General features: G+C 40.3%; 3 protein-coding genes across 4 annotated transcripts in view; 2 read left to right on the forward strand and 1 right to left on the reverse strand.

The window, feature by feature from the left end:
* LOC144660601 (urethanase-like) overlaps nucleotides 1-3,117 on the reverse strand; it is a 28,694-nt gene extending 25,577 nt beyond the window's left edge. Inside the window, exons 1-4 of one of the 2 annotated variants that reach the window (XM_078521266.1) lie at nucleotides 3,064-3,117; nucleotides 2,827-2,909; nucleotides 1,566-1,679; nucleotides 221-350 (exon numbers count right to left, since the gene is read on the reverse strand). In XM_078521266.1, the coding sequence (XP_078377392.1) occupies nucleotides 221-350; nucleotides 1,566-1,671 (236 nt within the window). In that variant the 5' untranslated portion in view covers nucleotides 1,672-1,679; nucleotides 2,827-2,909; nucleotides 3,064-3,117. The other variant, XM_078521265.1, reaches the window with a different exon arrangement.
* An 881-nt stretch (nucleotides 3,118-3,998) lies between these two features.
* LOC144660598 (urethanase-like) lies at nucleotides 3,999-12,071 on the forward strand. The gene is made up of 10 exons (XM_078521263.1): nucleotides 3,999-4,114; nucleotides 5,927-6,040; nucleotides 6,222-6,351; nucleotides 7,226-7,538; nucleotides 8,049-8,249; nucleotides 8,380-8,457; nucleotides 8,587-8,752; nucleotides 9,470-9,532; nucleotides 10,232-10,519; nucleotides 11,307-12,071. Exons 1-10 carry the CDS (start codon nucleotides 4,081-4,083, stop codon nucleotides 11,501-11,503), a joined length of 1,584 nt encoding a protein of 527 aa, XP_078377389.1. The 5' UTR covers nucleotides 3,999-4,080; the 3' UTR covers nucleotides 11,504-12,071.
* A 616-nt stretch (nucleotides 12,072-12,687) lies between these two features.
* LOC144660625 (uncharacterized) lies at nucleotides 12,688-23,767 on the forward strand. Its single transcript, XM_078521301.1, has 7 exons — nucleotides 12,688-12,774; nucleotides 14,284-14,350; nucleotides 14,810-14,969; nucleotides 20,828-21,072; nucleotides 21,541-21,579; nucleotides 21,946-22,126; nucleotides 22,791-23,767. The coding sequence occupies exons 1-7, from the start codon at nucleotides 12,772-12,774 to the stop codon at nucleotides 23,296-23,298; spliced, it is 1,203 nt and encodes a 400-aa protein (XP_078377427.1). The 5' UTR covers nucleotides 12,688-12,771; the 3' UTR covers nucleotides 23,299-23,767.
* Nucleotides 23,768-23,868: the final 101 nt, after the last annotated feature.

The following is a 23,868-nucleotide window of genomic DNA, read 5'->3' on the forward strand; positions in this document are numbered from 1 at the left end:
TGGGAGCAAAATAGCCGGAAAAGAAATCCAAGTATTCTGGAATAGGAAGAGCAGCCAAACGCTAACTCGCATTATTCCAATTATTCTTATTCCAGATTGATCCCAAACGAACGCGCCCTAAGAGAACTAGTAAGGGCACACCAATTTAAAGTCGCTCCTTAATCATACAAATTACGAAGAGTTCAGCCCATTTCAGGAAGCACTGCACTGTTTCACTCACCAGGCATTGTAAGGGTTGTCCTCCTGTGCTGGTCTGTAACCTGGAGTCCGAGGATAATTTACTGGAAGCTTGGGGTCTGGTAACTCGTACAGTCTTTGGTAGGTATCAGCCAAAGTGCTAGAAATAGCCTCTGAAAAAAAAAAATGAATTCAGTTAACATTAGGGAGAGGGAGTAAGATGCCCTTTGAAAGGAGCGATTTTAAACGGTTAAGGAATTTGATCACCTGTAGAAGCGAACAGTTAAGTTTATGATTTTTTTTACGATTTCAACCAATATGGAGCGATTTCTCGGGTCCAGCAGCAGCTCTCTCTCTCTCACGCCATGTCTCACATGAATGACTCTCAAGCCAGGGGCACCCATCGAGAAAATAGTTCAAAACCACTTAAAGATAGCACCGTTGAACGTATTTTAGTATTTAAACGGTAGATCGATATAAGCATATTTTTATCCCCTAAAATTTTTTTATCTGTTCGGATTTCCAAGCTGAAAGTCTAGTGATCCGAAAGTTATAGGGATCAAAACTTACCTTTTCGAAAAAATTCCAGCCAGAGAAAGGCTCCCGAAAATTCTAGGTGACCTTTTTAGAGTTAAAATCCGTTAAAAATGAACAATTATACCATTTTTTAGATATTCGAAAATCCTAGGAAAGGCAGGCAAGCAAAAAAATTACAATGAATGTTCCGAAAATTCTAGATCTCAAATCGTCTTCCGAACAGATATTTTAACGAAATATTCCGTTGGGTGCCCCTGTCAAGCCTTCGAGAGAACAGTAAAACAAAGACCAGGAACAATGCCCCCTAGCCCCCAAAACAATAACAACTGCTACACTAGAGGACCAGTAGAATTACAAAATTACGCTAGAGCTACTACACTAAGGAATTGTCAAGCAAGTGAAAACAATTAATGCAAAAATAATACAATCTAGCTACAATTTGGTTTGCTGCATTCATCTGACCACATCATTTTTTCAATTTTATATGTTTACAGTGGTCATGCACTTAGCTTCATATCTCAACGAGATAGCTAGTTTACAGGCATGCCACTAAAAAAAATAAAATGAACATAACAAGGTTAAAAATCCAAACTGGCAGGAGGCAGACCAATTGGCTATATACAAAGCGTGGTCAAGGATTTGAACTTGGGACAACCGAGAAACCAATCCAGCTAGTGGCAAGGGCAGGTCTTGAACCGGGGACCTCCGGATTACAACACCAGCGCCCTAAACCACTCGGCCACGCTTGCCATCTGCCACAAATACACCCACATTCATTTATTGAATGTAGAGCGTACTATCTATAAAAGTGATAGTACTATAAGTCAATGCTATATATCATAACATCATACTTTGATATCCCTTCAGTTCAGTTTCATCCACATCTAGACCCAGGCCTTGCGCTATTTCTTTTAAACGCGATAAACTGGGTTCACGAACAGCAGGCTCCTTGTACATAGCTTGACCTACAAGAACAAGAAATAGATATTGAGTCAATAATGACTGGTCATATATACAAGTATTATTCGCTCCTATTACTTGAGGGTCTGAATGGGGGGGGGGGGGGTCCACATGTCGGTAGTCAGTTAAAATTTTATTACTTTGTCGGTTGTCAGTTATCTTTTTCGCCCTTTGTCGCTAGTCGGGTATGAATTGGAGGGTCCTCATGTCGGTAGTCAGTTATAATTAAATTATTTTGTCGTTTGTCGGTTATATTTTTCGCCCTTTGTCGGTAGTCGGTTAACCCCATTCAGACATTAGCTTAATTCATTTTTATACACTTCCAAGAAGTTTTTATTTTTCTATTTTGTATCTTTATTTCGTGGCGCACCTGAAAACTAGCTTTTTAGCTAAGTGTTGCTGACCACGTTAAAAAAAGATTGTATTGTATTGTATTGCATAGACCCTCTTACTTGTATCAGTAGCAGATTCTCGTAATAGTATTATTTTCTCCTAAAAAGTGTTATCATATTTGCTTCTTTAAGTGTCGAGAAACAAACATTAAATAATCCATCAAATAATTATCGCGCCGGTATATCGTACATGACATTCCTAAACCGCGCGTCGAAGGACTTCGAGAAAGTCAATGCCCGTATAGTAAACAATTAAGATGGTAACCAGTTTTGTTATTACCATGCATTACCGGTATTTTATTATCTTCTTATGCGCGTAATAGCAAAACTAGCTGGTTTAGACCACGCGTAGTCCCGCATTTCAAGGCGAATGGGTGAGCAAGAGGGGACGCGACGTGCGTGGGCGCCTCGCGCGTCGCACCTCCTCGTCTCGGGGGTGTCGCGCGCTGAATCAAACTCGTTGATCATTTAATTTCGCGACCTTCAAGTTACAAAGCTTTATGCTAATCAACAGATTCAATCAAGACAACCAATATTTACACTAACACGTAAATATGTCCAGCACTGTTCCGCCCGTATCCAAAATATCGAAAAACCAATAGATGTTAACTTTAATATGATCGCTTCCCCGCGAACAGAATGGCCTATGACGGTAATAGCACTGCTTTATTCAAATCATTTTGAATTATATTGTAGATGTAAAATGAGGCATAATATGATCGGATTAATCGATATATTGAACAAAAATACAAGAACTTACCTTTTTCACTCCGCTAGCGATACATTCGGCGCTATATAAAACTGGACTATTCCATCGTGGCGACGAAGCTTGGTTTTAGGTAACTGAAATTATAAATTCAAAATAGAGCTTTGTTGATTAGAATAATAAAAGTCAAGCTAAAAAGGAATTTCATAGAAAATAAAGTGAATTTAACGTCTTCTAATCGACTGATGAAGCTAGTTCGAATTATATTCGACAAGAAAACAAAGTGTAAACCTTCTCTTCGTTCACGTCTCAGATCAGTCAGATGCTCAATTTGTTAAGCCGGCGTCACGCAACGCTTCCGATCAGATAAGAATTTATAATAGTGGATTCATGGAACACAGGATTCCCGGAATGTTACTTCACCTTCCAGTATAAACGCTTAATCGACAGTTTTCGTTTTTCGATGCCATCAATCATCTAAGCTGACCTTTCAACTTCAACTGGTTGAAAAGGTCACGTCTGTCAGTTGTGATAGATCGATCGATTTCTATCCATTTTGTTTGTCAGTCTGTTTATCACGGTTCATTGGCAGTCGCAGTGATTACGATTCGATTCCCTGGTGGCAAAAACGCCATTGTTATTTAGGTTTTCGCGTGTTTAGGTGTTCGCCTAAAAGCAAACCGGAATACTGCAATATAGCTGAGATTACTAAGGCCAATTAAAAAATACAAATATTTCTCGTCCCTGCCTCCCCTCGCAAGTTCGCTTCTGGAGAGTTTAACGATGGAGGAAAAAAATCGATATTCAAACAACACAAGAAAGGAATGCAAAACAATGTGCGTGTTTTTTTTTTTTAACTTGGCCCAATTAGAGCACTTTCCATTTTGTTTAGAATTGCACAAAAACTGCACCCCTCTGCCGTTCATGGTAGACTTCTGAAGACTACAGACTGTAAATTGAAGACTCATAAAGTATATCATGGAGTTATCATTATTGAGAGCCAACCATGAACAGGCTAACTGCAGTTGGAGTCTGCAAGTCTGCAGACAGACTAGACAGCCAACCGTCCTCTCGCAGTCTCTTATCACTCCTGTAACCACGCGCGATTCTCGTTCGCTTTGCGCCACGCTCGTCTCGCGTACAATACCCACCTCAAAAAACAGCGTGACTGTGACCGGACCTGCGATCACGCTGACGTACTTCCGGCTGTCGCTTCTGAAATACGTTTGCGTTCGCAGGCTTGCGTGACTGTGGAATATATTTTAAAACTTACATCAAAACGAGCTAAGGGGGAAGCAGATCAAATACATGACGATGGCATCGCCCACGGAGAACAAGAACGGTAAATGTTGATTGCGATTTAAAGATTTATAGATTGGTTTGGCGCTGGGGTGTTTTATTAACGCGCCTGAAAAACTCAGGGTATATTTTTTATGAGACACGACACCGACTGTGACTTTAATTATAAACAATGCTTTTCTGTGTGACTACAACGAATTTGTAGGATTTATTTCACTGATATTGCTTTTTCCCATGTTATTATTTGCTTTATAGAAACAAAAATGCATTTTTGGAACTGTATGGTCTTTCGTGCAAACTGATATTTTATATCCCCAGAGGTTCAAACGTTTTCGATCGATTCCGTGCCATAAGCCGTGATGTTTGTATGTTTATTCATAAGCAAGCTTACTCACAAGATCGACCATAGAAGACGAAGAATTTAGATTGTTTAATTTCACAGGCAACTGAGCTGAACTTCAGTCAAGATACCAATATAACTGATCGGACTTGCCGGGCAATAATTATTGATCGCGTGACTTCAAGGAATTAAAATGTTATGTTCCTCGCGATAATAGATCCTTGCACGTTTTTGTTTTGTTTTCGTTTTTATCTCTTGATGCTGCCGCTGGCTATGTAGCGAAAATTCAAATGCACCTCAAAATTAGAGAAAATAGCCAAGTTTGTGAGTCGCATCTTGTATAATTGAGAAGTTAAAGACGCTTGTCTATGTATGCTGGGGGGAGGGGTTATCCCCCACCACCACCCCCAGCATACAAACTCTAAAATTTCCCGACATTGTGGAATTATATTTTCGCCATTTTACGAGATATCACTCTCAAACTTGGCCATTTTACTAATTTTTAGGTACTCTTTCCAGTAGTTTCGACAGATTTTCGCTACTTGACCAATATATTTTTTTTTATTAAAGGACTTTACGTTTGCCCTTGCCCTACATGTACGTCAAGAATCAGCTTTAAAAAGATACTCGCCATGTCCACTCCAGAAATTCTTGCTTTTAGCTGAGGTGGTTTCATAAAACGATTAAGGGGTTGAACGTATAAACACGAGCATGTAACATGCGCTGCACTTTACCGTTTGTGGGTTTTAAATATATTATCGACTCTTATGTAAATTTGATAATAAACACGGAAATCACGTGAAACATGAAGTACACCTAGGCATAATTATGTTCTTTGTTTTCGTCTTTATTGTTATTGTGCTGTTATACACAGCATGAAAACATTACTTTACTGTATTGTAAAGCTCAAGTAAAGCTGGCGTAAATTTGGAATTTTATCAGCTTTACGCCACCTTTACATTTTTTTGAAGCCGACCTTTATGCCAGCTTTACGCTCAAGTATAAAAATAGATAAAGAGACTCCTTAACACCAACTTTAAATAACATTTACTCACGGTACCGTAAGGTTGGTTAAACCACCTTTAACAACATTTAAAGCTGATTTCCAGTCCGTACTGCGCAGACTCGGGGTTTGTTTTCGTTTTTGTTTTGAATTCGTTGAAACGTTACACTTCGGTGACAGCATACATGAAGTTTTTTAGTCCGCCATTACAGTTCGTTTACTTCAAGAATTTCCGATGAGCTGAAACGTCGGTTTGAAATAGCGTCAAGGTTCCTCTACTCGTTATTTTTTGTTCTGCAAGGATATCTGGCGTTAATAATGAAGAAAAAGGTAAGTTTGTCGCGGAATTTTTAGTTTTGCTTGTAAACATTCCTTCGTGTTGGGCTCCGATAAACATTGCAGCCGAGATTGCGCAGTACGGACTGGAATTCATCTTTAATTGATGGTTTAAAGTTGGATTACCAACTTCAATTCAAATTTTTATGCTGTTGTTATTCTCGTTGTTTTTTTAGGTCAAGCAATGTACAAGGAGCCTGCTGTTCGTGAACCCAGTTTAACACGTTTAAAAGAAATAGCGCAAGGCCTGGGTCTAGATTTGGAAGAAGCTGAACTGCAAGAATATCAAAGTATGTCAGTACAAAGTTCATATGTTTAATCAAAGGGAATACACCGCAGGCAGTCTCCCTTACTTTCCTTACGTTACTTCAAACGAGCTATTATTGATATGATTGAAGGCCTAGCGTTTAAGCGACAGTAATAACTCAGATCTTGTTTACCTTTTTAATTTTACTTGTTTAATTTCTTCAGAGGCTATTTCTGGCACTTTGGCTGATACCTACCAAAGGCTGTACCGGTTACCAGACCCCAAGCTGCCTGTGAAATATCCTCGGACTCCAGGTTACAGACCAGCACGGGAAGACAACCCTTACAATGCCTGGTGAGTCAAACCAACTAGAGTTTGATCTAATATCCTTCCTGCATGTTGGACGGTTTCTCCTTATTATCCAATTCCAGAACGAAATGTGTATCCATCACATTCAATAGAAGACTGCCTTTAAGGTGGCTCGTGTATAGTTTAGATATTCCGGTCTTTGACATTCTGTTGTTGAGGTTTAACTTTCAGAACATCCTTGTAAAGGATTTACAAATAAACAAATCGGAGTCACTGTGACGTTAAAATTTGTTTCCATGGCAACTACACAAGTGGTCAAAGATACCTTTTTTGACAGTTTGAGGCTAATTACTCTAAAACTAGACGGTAAAAGTTTTTCTTTTTCATATATTTTTGTCTAAAAGACAAAAGATAGTCAAAAATTACCAGTGCCACCTTAAATTTATGCAAAATAGCGTAGTCCGGAATCCTTTTGACAGATGTCTTTAAAAGTTTCCAAAATTGTTATTTTGTCGATTGGATAAAACATATGTGGAAAAGAAGAACTTTCACCGACCAGTTTTTGAGTTATTAGCCTCGAAAGGTCCAAAATAGTGTATCTTTAACGTCATATGACGTTACCATGGAAACGTATTTCGACGTTACTATGACCTCAAATTGTTCATTATTAAATTTTGTTTACGTTTCTGCCAAAAGATTGTCCTTAACGTTATTGGTATAACTGTGATAGAATACCAAAGACGGGCATGTCTTCTTTGCAAGGGACGAGGCGCGATCGAATAAAAAGGACTAAAGACGGGTTAGTGAAATTCGGCCTGGACCAACCAGCCAGCGAGGTCCAATCACCGGAGGCTTTCGCCTTAGAGATTTTGATCCGCTTAAAAGAGTTGAGTTGACTGTACAAGATTTATATTTGCAGGGCCTGGCGCTGTGACATCAAAGGAGCACCAAGCGGTAAACTTCACGGAAAAACAGTGGCCATCAAAGATTGCGCATGTGTAGCGGGAGTACCCTTACAGAACGGTTCCCGGATGCTGGAAGGCTTTATCCCGGATATTGATGCAACTGTTGTGACCCGGATATTGGACGCTGGTGGACACATTATTGGCAAGTCTGTTTGTGAAAATTTGTGCGAAGATGGAGGAAGTTTTACTTCAGTGACAGGCCCTGTACTGAATCCGCACAACAGTACACGAATGGCAAATGGTTCGTCTTCAGGATCGGCCGCCTTGGTAAGACTCCCATTTAGAATCTTATTCATCTTTTTTTAATTTAAAAATTCTTTTGTATTATTTAAAAATTCTATCACACCTCTCGGCGAATATTAAGATCAAGTTCTCGGCTCCTTCTGGCGACGCCAAAAGCAATATTGAAAACATACTGAGAAAGAGCGTTTGCTGTGGCGGCCCTAAGACGGTGGAACACGATCCCATAGAACTTAGATCAAGTACTTCCATTGACATTTTTAAGAGACATTTAAAAACGTACCTTTTTAAGCAGGCTTTCTAATTATTTTATTTTTAGGTACATTTGAACTATATTTGCAAATATCCGTTTTTTTAAATTTTGTAGGGTTTTTAACTTTTTAATATCATTTTATTAATATTTTTAATGTAAAGCGCCATGGGCAATTAGTGGATTTCTGCGCTATATAAGTCCTTTAGTAGTTTATTTTAAAAACTTCATGATATATCAAAGTCATCACTCTTTGATTGACACTAAGTCAAACCCGTTTCTGATAGGTCGCTGGTGGTCAGGTGGACATGGCATTAGGAGGAGATCAAGGGGGTTCCATAAGAATGCCTGCTGCAGCATGTGGCATTGTGGGACTAAAACCCACATACGGGTTAGTTCCATATACGGGCATCATGTCTATAGAATTCACATTGGATCATACGGGACCTATGGCCAGGACTGTTTACGATACGGCTTTGATGTTAGAGGTAAGACAAGGTGTAAAAGCTCAAATAGAATGTCACTTGATTTAATTTTAAAGCGACAAAGAAAAACTAGTTCCTCCATAAGCATTCACGGTACTAGATTTTCTTATTTTAGTTTTTTATCTTTTCTTAGGTTCTGGCCGGGCTTGATGGAGAACTGGACTCAAGGCAGCCACGAGACTTGTCTGTCCCTGAATCGTATACATCAAAGGTATTATAACCATGTTCTTGTATCCAAAACTAAAAACATTTCTGTATTTTCCCAGTTCTTGCTGCTGTTGCTATTATTTCTAGGATGCCCAGAAAGCGTCACTTACTGTCGAGCATTCTTTAATCTCAGTTAACAGGTGAAATATCACATTTAAAACTCGGCATATTGAAGGAAGGGTTTGGACTTCCCAGCTCCGAAGCTGATGTGGATGAGCTTGTAAGAAACGCCGCTGACCGCCTCGGACGTGAAGCAGGCGCAACAGTAGAGGAAGTGTCCGTCAAGATGCATTATGATGGTATTAAATCTTTATTGTGAATCATATTACATACATAATATTTAACACAAGTTAACGTCTGATGAACTGAAAGTAACGATGATAAAAATCGCTGTTGCAAAGTAATCTAATGCGGCAAAAATTTGCAATTGTAAGAGGTTAACTATTTCGGAAAACTGAAGCGAACAGTAGATCAGATTTGAGGAATTCAGACGTACCTTCAGTCCGACGGGCAGATACATGTACAGACAGACAGACAGACTGATAGTCTGCAAGCAAGTCAGTCAGTTAGTCAGTCAGTCATTTCATGTCTGAGTCAACCAGTGACTCGGACATCACTCAGTCACTCCAGTCAGACAGTACGTTAGGTAATGAGATAATAAGACAGTCATGCAGTCAGTCAGTTTGTCCGTCTGTCATTTAGTCAGTCAATTAGCCAGCGTAGCTTGGCGTTCTAGTCAGTCGGGGAGAGCGAGAAATTGCGCGCGCGAGCTCCGCCGTCGCTTTGCTCGCGTGCGCGATTTCTCGCTCTCCCCGACTGACTAGAACGCCAAGCTACGCTGGCTATCAGTCAATCAGTCCGTCAGTCACTTAACCAACCAATGAGTCAGGTCAGGCTACTCAGTACTTGCCTGCCTGGCTGACAGTCTATCTTAGAATTAGTCTTGCGGTCCGATACATTGTAAGTTCTACAATGGAGCAAATGACCGTATCAAAATTATTGCTTTCATTTCCCAGGTCTTGAGATATTTAAGGCTATTCATTTTGAAGGAGCAACACGAATGATGCTAGATGGAGCAGGTATGGTTCTTATTGATTATTGCTTCTTTACTTTACAATTATTGTTCCCTGGAGTAAGTTATATGCAAGATAATAATTTAAAATTAGCTTCGAGTAAGCCCCGGAATGGAGGAGGTGGTGGATTGATACTCTATTATATAAGCTAAATAGGTATGTACGACCTCAAAAAAATATTGTTATAGAGTCGGTTACTTCTGTAATAAGGTTTACATTTGGACTATTGCGGTCAGGAATAGGGCATGGTTTGTGCACTCAGTAGAATCACTGATATCTTATTAGACATTGTGTATCGCTGTATATTTTTACAAGTCATGCAGAATTATATAAATGACGAGTAAAAATGTACAGTCGCACTAAAATCAAGAGATTTATCATACAACGTTTTTTTTTTTTTACCCAAGACGAAGACTCGCCACGTTTTTTAATCTTCAGCGCGGTCTGGGGGAATGAGACGAGTACAAATATCGTGAGATATTTATACTCATTCCGCGCGTTGTTTGTACTTTACGAAGCAGAGCTGGATAATAAATCACAGTTATTATGGCTTTTAGAAGTCTTAGAAAGTCACTGTCAGTTTTGTTTGAATACAATGTTTTGTGGCACAATTCTTTGTCATGTCCAGTGTAGAAACAATGGATGGATACAATTGACACTTTCAAAGGCTGATTTTTTATCGCTGTTTTCTTTCCTTATTTTTAGGTTTTGGTACAAGTGCGAAGATGTATTATGACACTACTCTACAAGAAGCGTTCGCTCGTGCTCTGAAGGCGCATCCAAACGATCTGCCAACCACTTGCAAGCTAACCTTCATTATCGGACGCTATCTTTCATCGGAGTACAACGGCACTTTTTACAGCAAAGCGCAGAACTTAGGACGAGAGCTGTGTAAAGCTTATGATAAAGTTCTTGAGGAATATGATGTGTTGTTGATGCCGACAACTCCAATGAAAGCACCAACTTTCCCGTCGGCAAATCCATCGCTTGAAGGTAAGAGAAGAATACACAGGGAGCTTGATATGAATGTCCAGCAGCCTCCAAATGTGCACAAGATCTCCCCCCTTCCCCCACTCCCCTTTTCTCTCCCCCTTTTAGCCGTGTAATGGCTCCTTACCCTCCCCCCTCTCCACCGACTTTACCCTCCTCCCCCTTTCTTTTAAGCACCTCTGGACACAGGAAACACAGGTCTCCGCACACGTGGCGATATGTTGCAGCAACCTGTAGCAGCGACAAAATCATGTGCTGTTGACACTGAGGGGCCGGGACATGTGGCAGGGACGATTTTGCGGCAGTTTTATCCCTGCGACATGTTGCACGGATTTCAACTCGATGGACTGCGTGCAAAATGTTGCATGGACAAATTGTTGCAAAAATTCGTGTTGCACGCGCCAAAAATTATCAGCACACACGTGGGGATGTCGCTGTCCCGCTACATTTTCTTGCGTGTGTACACATTTTGATTTTGTCGCTGCTACATGTCCCCGCTACGCGTCCCTGCTACATATGTCCTCTTAGTGTGAACAACACATTATTTTGTCGCTGCTTCACGTTGCTGCGACATGTCCCTGCTTCTTGACCCCACGAGTGCGGAAACCTTTATGGATAGAAATTTATCTTAGAACTCCTACTGGCTAATGTGTATATTGAAGTTAATGTCATGCCTAACCTTTCAGACATTCTCACTTTCAACAGTAGTTTACGTATATATATCTTTCTCCAACTCGTTCGTTTTCCAAACGAATGATCTAAAATGATTTTTCCATTTTTTTTTTTTCAGAGTATTTGGTAAAGGGGTTTGAAAGTATCCCAAACACCTGTCCTTTTGACGTCACAGGCCACCCAGCCCTGTCAATCAACGCCGGCTTCAGTGATGGCTTACCAGTTGGTATGATGATTGTGGGAAGAAAGTTTGACGAGGCCACTGTTCTTAATGTCGCCTACGCTTACGAGAAGATAAGAGATGCTTCTAATTAAATGACTACCGTTAAGTTTCGGTTCGTCTTTCATGGCTCGAAATGAACTTGATTTTGTAATTCACGTGATCTACTTATTAGATATAAATACACTTAAAGAGGTTGAAAATTGTGCGCCTGTTAAAACTGGCTTTTCAGAAACACTACAGACACTACGGGAGATTGAATAGTTCAGTAACGTAATCGAGTTTATGTTAAGGTAATAGTAAACGCGCCCAAGTGCTTCTTGAGTCATTTATAACAACAGGCGTAGCACAAGGAGTCGCACTCTCGAGTGTTTTTAGAAAGTAAAAGTGCCGTACATAACTCAGAAATACACGAGGATCAGACTTTCTTTCAGATTGTCACGCGTTTGTCCTGTTAATGATTGCATTGGAATGCGTGACGAACCCAAACAGTGACTACGTAGAAGGCTTGCCATTTTGTTTCACACTTGATAAAAAAAAAAAACTGTACCAGGCCAAGAGCCGTACGCGTCGGAAGCTCTGACACACCCAGAAAGCTAGGTAGAAGTCCGTAATTTGTCTTTGCAAATTAAAATAGCGTTTAATAAAATGTCTCTTCATGTCCTGGAAGTTTTGTTTTTATTTTCGTTCTTAAGACTTGTTTTTCCAACAGTTTTTAAATTTGCTGTGACCAAAGTTATACGGTGTGTTAACTATCCAAGCATATTCATTCTATGGGCGCTCACTTGTCAGGTCTCGTCTTCGACGAGAGCGCAGCTTTCCCCAATACCCACAACACAATTTTGATTGCACAATGTGACAATGTCACTTGAATTTTGGTTGGTTACTATCCCAAGGAAAAAGAGGAGCTTCCCCCCCCCCCGGCAATGACGTAACCCCCACCCCACCACTAATTACCTCAGCCGCCTAAATCAGCCCATGCGTCATACATTTTTAAATGTCCACCATCTTATAGTTTCTAATATTTTAAAAATGTAGCAAATCATTTCTTGACTACCTTTTTTAAGTGAAGTAAGTTTAAATTCCGTGCGGGCACTTTGGGCCCTACCCTAGAGCAGTGCATCAGTCAGCAAACATGAGATCCCTGAAAAAGTTCCTTTCAAGTCACGTATACGTCATTGATGACCTCGCCACTTTACTCTCTGTAAACAACTGCATTATTTTTTATGACAGGGTAACACACGAAGTAATTAAACAATGTACACACATCAATGCAAATGAAACGGTCGTGTAATTAAAGCGAAAACGCTTGTGAATTTTTTCATCCTAGCCTAGAAACCGGTGAACCGCGGATAACAACGGCATGGTGAGTAATAATCCTGATAATTTTTATAACACGTTTCCCAAGATCCTTTGTGAGAAAGACATTGGATGACTTCCCTACTTTGCAGAAAGTTATATAAGTTTAGGCTAACAATAAAAGTAGTCAGTCTCTGCAGATTTCTACAACAACAACGACTTACCCATAAGAAACTATTTTCACTCTTTTCCAATTGTTCATAGGTTATCACTTAATTTTGAGGGATCGATCATTGAATATGAATCATCGAAATATTCCAAAAATGGTTTTTAAATTCACACAGACTTTCCATTTGAAATTACGCCGAGTTTGCGATCGCCCAGATCATCAGTCTTAGCAAATTCCACTCACAAAGCATAAAAACTGTATTGGTCAGGAAAGGGCATTGATGAAAAAATTCAAAAGAAAAGTGATTGATACGAACTAGCTCTAACGTCGTGAAGTTAGTCCGTTCTATGGTACTGCAGACCAGTTCATCCCTTAACATTTATACTGATATATAAAACCAGAACTTAGCTAATTTGTCATCAAATCCTAATGCATATTTCCTATTACTACCCATCCTAAGCCCCGCTTCCTACAAGTGTTAAATTACGCACGTTGCTGAATGCAAATTCTATATATTGTAGTTATAAGTAGCTGCAGTATGCCAAGTTGTATTTTATTTTGTTACTTTATTTTTAATTTCGAAAAGAAAAAAATATTTGTAGTCGGGTTCATCTTCCTGGCGATGAAGGAATTTGTGAGTGCATTTAAAAGTTAAATAGCCATTTGATCGAATCGCGACATTCTTTGTAATGAGTTTTTATTGTTTGACATAACTCACCATGAAAGTTATAATGAATTATCAGTTTTGTCAGTCTTTAAAATAACTCTAGAAGAAAACCCTTTTGCAAATAATTCGAGGACAAATTCTTGCGAGTTCTACAGTCGTCCTTGCGTGTTCTTTACGTCATCTTTTATATTGGCAAACTAAATAGCTCTTTTGGAATGTTTGCCAACTAACAAATATTATTTAACTAGTGTATACAGAAAAATTCCGATAGGCTTTTGTTTACGTCATTTCTGGCGTTCTTTTTTATGGCGGGGGGAGGGAGGTAATGGGGGTGGGGTGTTGGTCGTTGTTAACGTGATTTAGCCTCACGTTTGTTTTCCCGCGAACGGAAAAAACCCAACTTTTGTCGTTTGTCGTTTGCAGCTTAAACGACGGTGAGAAGTTTCGTATTTTGTGTGCATAAGCAAATTATTTTTTTTATTATTTTTCTGATGGATTTATTGAATAAATGAGAAAAATTAGTCACAGCAGCTTTCTGACGTTTGCCTTTTGCTGTTAGAACGTAAAGCTAAATCTGTCGGAAGGCCGTTCGTGGATTGAATTTTGCGTTTCCCAACTATAGCTAGTCATAATAAACGAGAACAAAACGCAGTGTTATATGTTTGTTCTTATAGTCAACTCAATCAGTGCGAATAAAGTGCTACTCAATTTCTTTCAAACCCGTTCTTTTTTATTTTCAGGGGGAAATGACCATTCTAGCGTCATTCTTTATACTGGCGATATGTTTCTCGGAGGTGGAACAAGCACGTAAGTTTCCTTAAACGATATTTAAACACATAAATTTGCATGAAGCTCCCGATCTTTCTGTATAACTAACATAGGTACTTCATAACTTTCTTTGTTCAATCCATCTGCCCAGGCAATTAATATCGTTTCTGTAAAGAAACATGAAATGTATTTTGTTCTGCTGCAGACTTGAACCCAGTCGCTTTTCTAATTCGCGACTTATAGTGAATTCGTGCTGCATCAAGGGAAGGAAGGAAGAATAAAGAGATCCTTCCCAAGCGCCTTTGCGCACTTAAATTGGCGCTCCCAGACTGATCAAATTTCTTAAATAAGTGACAACTGGGTACGAGTCTGGTTCTGCTGCGTCCTGTACACCGGAAATCCGCACTAAAATAACTAACAAGACTTTGGACGTGGTAAATATTCACCTGTTATCACCACGAATAGGATAAATGGTTCTAAATATTTTCTTTTCAAAAGGTGGATACGGTAACGATCCGTGCTCAGACTACCGGACACTCAGTGGAGCTGATCGAGCGGCAGGATTTAACAAGTTAACACGCAAATCTGACAAACGCAATAACTGGAAAGAGGACTGGTACCGATTCACAGGCGAAGCGGGAGACAAGATGGCTACAATGTGAGTGAGAGTGGCTATTCTGCACTCTGTTCATTAGTGATGCTTATATAAGGCTCGATTTGAGCCACTCTCTTAAGTCCGGTGCTCGTTTCTCCTCGGAAAGTGATAAACTTGCCTTCGGGGAAGGTTGCGGGCTTATTTTTCGAGTCAGCGGCTGATGAGCAAGCCTAATAAGTGAGACTGAAATCAGAAACAATTCGAAACTGTTTCAAAATATTGCGTAACAATGTTGGAAGAGTTCTAATCTAGCTGACTTCCTGTTCCCCTCTTCCTCCAGGCGTTTAACTGTGCCATCACATGAAGGTACACATCGCATGGACATGCAGTGTTAGAGCACTGAGTAGTCGTTTAAGGTCATTGCCCTGAAATAGAACTAAACACAATTTTTTAACCAAACTTCGCCTACAAGTTTATTACGTTAAGGGAACTTAAATTTTGAAATAAAAAGGGGAGGTCACCAGATTCGTTTAGTAGCAGGAAGACCTTGTATATTCCATATAATTCCTTTAAAATTCCTCTACGAGTACTAGCAAAGTACACGTTTTTAGCGATAATTTATTTTTCAAACACAAGAATTGATCTGTTTTCATTGTACAGAAAGAATTAGATCGCTACACCCAAAATATGAGAAAAAATTGATAGGTCACCAGACTCGTTTACGAGAAAGCGACACTTTACTTCTCTCGCGGGCTAAGCCACATAGAAAAAGCCGCCATTTTGTTTATGTGCGCGCGCGCTCGCGCGCGCTTATTACGCGTAAAATTCTGCGCAGTAAGGATGCGCAATGCAATACAGGGCAATGACCTTAAAGCGACTCGGATAGCTTGTTCTAGGCGTTCGGTTGGTTGGGAAACAGCTCATAACTTTCGCTCGTTTTTTTTTCGCTCGCAGTTTATCGCGCTGCTCTGCCTAGAACAGGCTACGACCGGTAGTTTCACAGGCGCTCCCTGGCCTTCCAATGCAAGCTACCCCAGCATTTGTCAGAGAAAAAAAAATCAAAACTTGGCAAAGAATGTAGCAGGGATATGTTACACGTCCGCTCATGTCTGCAGGCATCCTCGGAGACCCAGGGGCAGTTAGTGGGGGCGACGGGCAGCTTATCGGGACAACGGGATTTTCGAAAGCGAAAGTTTACAACATAAAGCGTAACAGCCCCTGGGCACTTTGTCTTACCGAACCAGTTCCAGAAGCGTTTGAACTCCTTCCTCCTGATTGGCCACAAAAATATTTTTGTGGCCAATCAGCGACGAGGACCGGCCAGGAGACTCTGATGTCTTCTTACACGAAGTTGTTTTCCTCATAGACTCGTCGTGGATGCTCTGCCCATCAATCGGATGCTATTACATTGAGAGTCTCAGAAAAAAATAAGCCTTAGACGACTGCCAGTTCTACACTGTTAGTTGCGCGCTTTTTAATAGTTATTCAATTTAACAACAATTCTTATTATTTTTCTCAGTCGTTGCCCGACTTCTGGAACTTGCCACGGTCTGGGTACTTCACTGCACGGGCCACGCGTTAGCGAAGATATCGCTGTCGTCACCTATTGTTATTTTGTTGCCAGCTTGACAGTTAAAACAAAGGGTTTTTGTTTAATTTGTTGGATATTTAAATAACAAAAACAAAACTTATAAACAAGAAGTGCTCGCGTATAGCTTTAAAAACTTTTGGTTTCCTTGCGCTATGCTACATTTAACATATTCCCAGGCCTCGTTGTTTTGTTTTTGTTTTGCTTTTTTATCTGAGACCCACGTAGTATCATCCGATGGACGGGCTTAAAGTGGTACTATGATCAAAATTTTACCTTCCCTTTTCTCTTCGGTTTTTGAAAGTACTTACATTAAATAGTAACCTTGCCAAATTTTAAGTTCAAATTCGAATTGGAAGACCACTTATTTCACGCGTAAACTTCGGCTTTGGCTTGCCGCCATTACTAGATTCAAAAATGTCCGAGGACCAAATAGAGATCTGGAACTAGTTGGGGCGAGAGCATGCTGACGTCATATGCGCATCAACAAAATGGCTTCTTCGAAGGCTGGAGTGACCGATCTGGAAAAACATTGGTTTTCTTTTTAATCTGTAGTGATGTAGAAGCCGTATCTACTGCGCAAATGTTTTTTAAACATACTTCAGGGCATCTCCAGGTCACTTTTGCACAACATAGTGGCAGAAAACATTTCAAGAGGCGGAATTTTTAACTCGCCCGAACCACGCAAGATGAATAATAGATCGTCTGATAACTTTGAGGGAAACTTGTACTCTTGGAAATGCTGTATAGATATTTCTCCCTGCAACCTTTGTGAGGTTAACTTCTTCAACTATCCAAGGGAAGTGAATAGAAGAGAACGCTTCGAATTATCTACAGTGAGTTTACTGTATTCGCTCTTTTTTAGAAGCAAAACATTGGGTGAGTGGCGTAATTTACTTCTGTTGCTCAAGCTCTCGTGTTCTTGAATAGTCATTTTTAAATTTATTGTAAATACTTCATGTCAAAAAGGTAATTTTTGGGCAAATCGGCCTGTATGTTCCTGAATTATATCCTCTATTGTACAAATAAACTTAAATAAATTCGCATGAGGCGGTACATTATGTGAAAGTACATACAGAGGATGCAAAGCTTAGCAATATCTTTTTACTGATTATGTACTGAAAATGTTTCCATTGTAGTCCTCTGTATACACTGTAGTCTTAATAAACTCACCAGCACGTCTTCAATGTTGGTCACTTGTTTATTTCTGCCATGCAATATAAGACACTACAGTGGGACTGTACTTCATTGTGCACTTATAGTATTCATAAACATTTTTTGAGAAGTAATCCCAGGATAGAACAGTGTTAGCCTGTCTCAGAGACATACATGCTATCCGGATTTTACTCAGTATATCTTTATTATATTTAAGTACAACAGGGGCCATGAGCTATAATTATGACCTGTGCCAATCACTTATGCTGTGTGCAACAGAGCACCGTTGAAATCCTAGCTACTCTTTATTTTAAGTTTGCAATATATTTATTTTTGGCATGCTCTTTTTGTTCATAAGTTGAGAATGTAGTAGCCAACAATAAATCATGTGAATGTGCCAGAGAACCCCTGAGCTGCTGATCCATCATAATTTCTAACACAAGTACAGTCAAATCTGTACCATAAATAAAAATGTTGTATTGATTGAGGTAAAGGGGCCCAAGTGAAAGTTGTCGGACTCCGGATCAAGCGGTTCAGGTGTGGACTCTTACTGGTGTCATTGTGCTGTGTTCTTGGGCAAGACTACTCTCATGGTGCCTCCTCTCCAAGTGTAGAATGGGAACTGGCAAATTGATGGTGTGACGAGGGCATGCAAGTCTAGTTGCTTGGTGGGCAACTAGACTTGCATGCAGACCTTGCCTTTTTGTAACAAGGGGGCAATTTTGAGGTCACACAGGACCCTTGCAACCATTATATATGTATTTATTTAAAGAGTATACACGAACTGCAAAGCCGACAACAAATACAGTCAAACCTGTACCATAAATAAAAATGTTGCATAGCAATGGGGTAGTTGTTTTGATTTAGGTGCGGTGACCTAATGGTCAGTGCGCAAGACTCTGAATCAAGCTGTTCAGGTGTGAGCCCAGACCAGTGTCATTACATGTATGTGGGGGGAGTGGGGAGGTTAAACCTGTGATGCAATTGTACTTCCATCTCATCCAGGTTGCTTAATCCTACTTAAACCAAGATATGCTTTGGCCTGATGGGCAAGCAGGCTTGCATGCAGACTTTGCCTTTTTGCATCAAGGGAGCAATTTATTTAGGGTGGTACACGGAGCTGGCTTGTTTACAGTCATGTTAAGTTGACACAAGATTAGTCCCAAAATTGAACTCTCAATTACATACACATACTGCAGATGCACAATGTACGCCAGTGATATTCTCTAGAAAAAGCAACTGTCAAATTGCATATGATACCATAAAAAAATATGTTCTTGAGTAGATGCCAGACCCCGACTCACCGCAGGCTTCATTTAAATGCCGTTTCAAAACTGGAAACGTTTGATCAAGGTCCCAGTGTTTGTTTGAGGTCCAGGTGTTCCCGTTTATGAACTTAAAACTTTATACCCTTAATATTATTTTACTTGTTCCCATGTTGTGCATATATTGTTTCAGTTATTTTTATCATCAAAAAATCACGGGGCCAAGAGGAAAACAAATGGGTGAAATGAATAAGAAAAACTACTCCTACCCAGTTTTGCTGCTACTTGTGGGACAGTTTCATATTAACATTATCAGTAAATAGAGTGAAGGACTCTATACAGCATTCAAATGGTTTTCTTATTTTAAGAAACAGGAATACTGAATGCTGGCTGAAGCTAGATGTCTGAAGTGTTATTACCCATTAAAACACTTAGTTTTAAAAAGGTTTATTAGCTATATTGTAGTCAAGGAAGGTAAAACTGTATAAAACTCAAGGAGCTAAATCCATTGATCACCTGCACCATCTTGTTGACTTTAATTTTTCTGTACAAATTTTACATTATTTCATGTTTATAAAGCTTTTTTCGGAATAAACAGCTGAGATAGATTTTATGCCCATGGCGTGTATGATAGATTACAAGAATGAAAACAACAGTAAAGATCATTTCAATCCTTCGCAAACGGCAATAGCAACCTACATGTATATATATGCAGAGCTCTCTATTAATTCAAACATTGCAGACATTTTATCCTAACTATTCAATGTCGTTCTCATCATTCGACGAAGCTGCCGTCTTCTTGTCCAATCGAAGCACCGATCGAAGAAGCCTCCATGAATCGCCGTTCCTCTTCGTTCTTCGAGGCTTCTTCGATCGGTGCTTCGATTGGACAAGAAGACGGCAGCTTCGTCGAATGAAATAAATATTGAAGTATTTGCATACAAACATTGCCCTTTAGACCGACGTCAAACGGCTTTAAATTCTCATTATAAGAAACGATACCGCTAAATTGCAATGTCTCTTCGTTGCGGCTCTCTTGGGTTTCGCCACCGGGCAAACTAGACGAAGAATTGGTCGAAGAAATATCTTTTATAACCCTGTTAATTCTCAGTATATTCTCTCTTGGAACACTCGAAGCTCGAAGCGACGATGCGCATATGACGTCACGGACCAACTCATGCGTAAATCCGCTTTTCAGTACAGTCGCTGGCTCACTTTAGACGTCCGAGTAATGGCGGACGGGTTTTCCACGATTTTCGGCAAGCTATTTCAAGGCTTATATTGCTCGCAACGTTCTAAATTCTAGCGCGCTAGTTAAATATAGACTTATTGAACAAATTGACTTTAGAAAAAGACGAAAAGAAAAACAAAAATTTTGGTCATAGTAGCACTTTAACAACAACGGACGAGTCTATGAGGAAAACAACTTCGTGTAAGAGTCGTTCTTCTGGTCAACCTCGCTGATTGGCCACAAAAATATTTTTGTGGCCAATCAAGGGGAAGGAGTTCAAACGCTTCTGGAACTGGTTCGGTAAGACAAAGTGCCCAGGGGCTGTTACGCTCTATGTTGTAAACTTTCGCCCGAAAATCCCGTTGTCCCGACAAGCTGCCCGTCGCCCCCACTAACTGCCCCTGGGTCTCCGAGGATGGTCTGCAGGTGATGTTTTTTAGACTGTCGATCCAGCGTGTCCCTGCTACATTTTTTGTGTGTGTTTTTGAAGGTTGTGATTTTGTCAAATGCTGAGGTATACGTAGCCAACACTCCCTGTCACTTCACACTACAGTTTCCAAAGCTAATGGCCGGCGTTGTAGAGCGACTTTTAATATCTAAAACTTTATCATTCGTATTTTAACTTTCTACTTCACTTTTACATACTTATTTTGTGTAAATGTATTGAAACCTCTTATTTTAGGGACTTGAATGGAGGGGGCTGCTTGAAGTCCCCTGCTTGTGGAGCCAAGTTTCCCGCGTACCTTCTCAAGCCGCACCCTGATAATATGGCGCATGAGGAAAGCAAGGAGGCAACCATTTGCTACACAACCGGAAAAACCTGTTGTGGAAAGACTCAGAAAATAATGATCAAGAAATGCACAGGTTTCTTCGTCTACAAGCTTCCTCGCGCTTGCATCAAGAGAGGAAGATATTGCGGCAATAAAGGTGAAATGTTTTGTTTCAAAAGTAAGAGCCAGACTTAATGAGAATAAGATCCAAAACGTGAATGTTCTTTAACGTTCATCGACTGTCAGTTTAGCGGGTTTAGGACAAACAAGGGTTGAAAACGGCTTGAGAAAAGAGCGAAAATTCTCGTGAACTCTCAAAAAAAACATTTAGAAGGTGAAATCTCGGTGAAACGGGATCACAACTTTTAAATCGTACAGAACTTTGATGTCAAGGCTGAGGACCATAATGAAACTTCAAAAAAGTTGACCATATCAAGTTATGGCTTTCTTTAGTCGTACACGCATGGGTTCAAGGCATACACATACACATTCTCGTTCCCAGAGCTTTGCGTCTCCCGACTGCTGGTCTAGGGGGACGGGGGGTTCTGGGAACGAGAACGACACAATGCAGTTGTGTTGTGTCTGTCATCATTGACTGATTTTACTTTCTTTTATCTTGCAACAGAAAAGAAGCCTGAGTGCGATGAAAAGAAACTGCTCTTTGGTATGACTGTCCTTCTGTTCTTTCACTTAAAAACACAAGCTTTCTTCCAAGAATTTTTTTCAGCGAGTGTCCGGTGCCCTCTTTGCGCATGAGCCTAATTCCTAAGGACCAGCCAGCCAAAGCTCTGACAAGTGGCGCGCAGAAGCGAAGGGTCTAGGGCCTACCAGACGCGTGTTTAAGCACTACGCGTTGTTGAGAAATTTCTGATCAATAATAACAACTCATAAGGTCAATTAAAGCTGCAAAACTCAGCATTTTTTTACTGACTGAAAATACCGTACTAACGAAATTGAAATGATTAAAGTGCAACAGAAGAAACAGGAATTGAGATTCCGCCTTTTAACATTTTACTTGTTTCTTTCGCAGGTCTGACTAAAAAGTATGCAGCAATGTCTTGTAAAGAGATAAAAGAGAAAAGAGAAGTTGCTGATTCCGGTGTATACTGGATTAAACCTGATGGCCACAACCCGGTCCAGGCCTACTGCGACCAGGAAACGGACGGAGGAGGTTGGACACTAGTATACAGCTACACATTTACAAATTTCAGGTACAGCATTCATTTTACTTGAAAAATTACAAATAATCAATTATAGAGTTCGCTTTAAGCCGTTATTTTTGCAAGTCCGTTAAAGTTAGGCTGGCCACCCCCCGTCCTCTGCAGGCGTTATTTGGGTCATCATGCTATACTTTAAACCGTGACGATCAAGCGTTGCGCAACGTTTCGGCGTTGTAGCAAGGTTCAGCCAATAGCGAAGCGCGCAAGGTCCTGAAGAATAGAGTGCAAATGAGTATAACCGCCACGAGGCTCAGAAAACATCAGCGTGTTGTGAGAGAAATAGAAGGAAACTGGTCGTTTTATGCATGTAAGAGTTTTACGAATGTCAGCTGCTTTAGAGAGTGTTTTAGGAAAATCGTCCGCCATTTCGGTTTGTTTGTCTGAGTCTTGTCTGAGTCGTGACGTCACTCGCGCGCTTTGCTATTATGAGCAAACCAGGAACAGCCGTAAGGCAGGTTTAGCCCTTTCAGGTGCACTGTTCAAAATATCCATTCTTCTTTATCAATTGCCAGAAATTGCTGTCAATTTTGGTCCTGAGAATTTCTTGAGAATTATAGCTGATAGTTTTATCTACTCTTGATCTTGTCACCTGACTGCTTGACAATGTGTAGATTTCAAATTATTAAAACTACTGTCAATAATTTTCTTTTTCTAGGGGATTCAGATCTGGCTCAAATGCTATCACTCCGCGCCCAACTTGGCCAATATCCCACCACATTGGCAACATCAACCCATCAACCACGCCTCCAGAGAGCGAGACAGACTACAACGCAATGGACTTCAAATTTTGGAAGAATCTCGGCCACGAGTTTATGGTCAAATCTAACATCAACCACTGGATCGCTTGCAAAGAAGGAACCGGAAGTTTGGTGGAATTCAGGGGCGGAAGTCTTCAGTGCCGCAATATCAAGAACGTCGCAGCCAAGTGCCACGACTACGTTCCTGATCAACTAATTCTCCACTCGGCTGGAAATCCGGCTGGTTCTACCCTGGGCCCTGATCTGATACGATCTCAAAGCACGTCCTGGCTAAAGGAGTATTACTACTTCGAGTCTAACACGCGCACCGGAAATTGGCCTACCCATGATCCTTGTGGTACCAACGGTCTGAACCACCTCACCAACGTGAATGGGCCTCGTGGTAATATTTACATCCGGGAATGATGTGCCGCATCCGACCTATCCTTGTCATCTGTTGTTCACAGGACACCCAAGCAATGTGCTCAGTATCGCGTGCTTTACAAGGGTCTATATTGGGGGGAATATGAAGGGATTTTTAACGCTTGAAACAAACAGTGATGGACTTATTGAAAAGTTCTGTTTTTTGTTTGTTTGATGTTTGTTTGCTTTTTATTTTGTTTTGTTTTTTGTTTGTTCTTTTTGTTTTTGTTTTGCATGTCTCACAGCACTTGATGGCAAACGAAAAGGTGGTTTCAGAATGGAAACCAGTTCAAACGGATACATAACGCTAAACCACAGTAATCGTGGATTCACTTTGTGACACTTCTTTTTCAACTATACAATCTATCCTTTGTGTGCCGCCTGTAGATCCTTATTATCGTTCGAGATCGAACACTTTGCAATTGGGCCTGTGGCATTGCGAACAAATGCATTAAACCATTGTTTTACATCAGCGATTGTTGTGTTTTTCTAAGTACATTCCGGGGGGGGGTTAAAAGGTTCCGTTTTTATAAGTCCTCACGGTTACAAAGCCCCATGAAACGTTTAACCAAG

This window comes from Oculina patagonica, chromosome 7 (assembly GCF_052425735.1).
Source record: "Oculina patagonica isolate OP01 chromosome 7, crgOcupat, whole genome shotgun sequence".
NCBI classification, from domain to species: domain Eukaryota; kingdom Metazoa; phylum Cnidaria; class Anthozoa; order Scleractinia; family Oculinidae; genus Oculina; species Oculina patagonica.

Excerpts from the sequence above, each read along its gene's own strand:
- LOC144660598 (XM_078521263.1), top strand. The coding sequence starts at position 4,081 with ATGACGATGGCATCGCCCACGGAGAACAAGAACG. Across the intron at positions 6,041-6,221 it reads TGAACTGCAAGAATATCAAA|AGGCTATTTCTGGCACTTTG; the intron begins GTATGTCAGTAC and ends TAATTTCTTCAG. Across the intron at positions 8,753-9,469 it reads CGTCAAGATGCATTATGATG|GTCTTGAGATATTTAAGGCT; the intron begins GTATTAAATCTT and ends TTCATTTCCCAG.
- LOC144660625 (XM_078521301.1), top strand. Across the intron at positions 21,073-21,540 it reads AAGATATTGCGGCAATAAAG|AAAAGAAGCCTGAGTGCGAT; the intron begins GTGAAATGTTTT and ends ATCTTGCAACAG. Across the intron at positions 22,127-22,790 it reads TACACATTTACAAATTTCAG|GGGATTCAGATCTGGCTCAA; the intron begins GTACAGCATTCA and ends TTCTTTTTCTAG.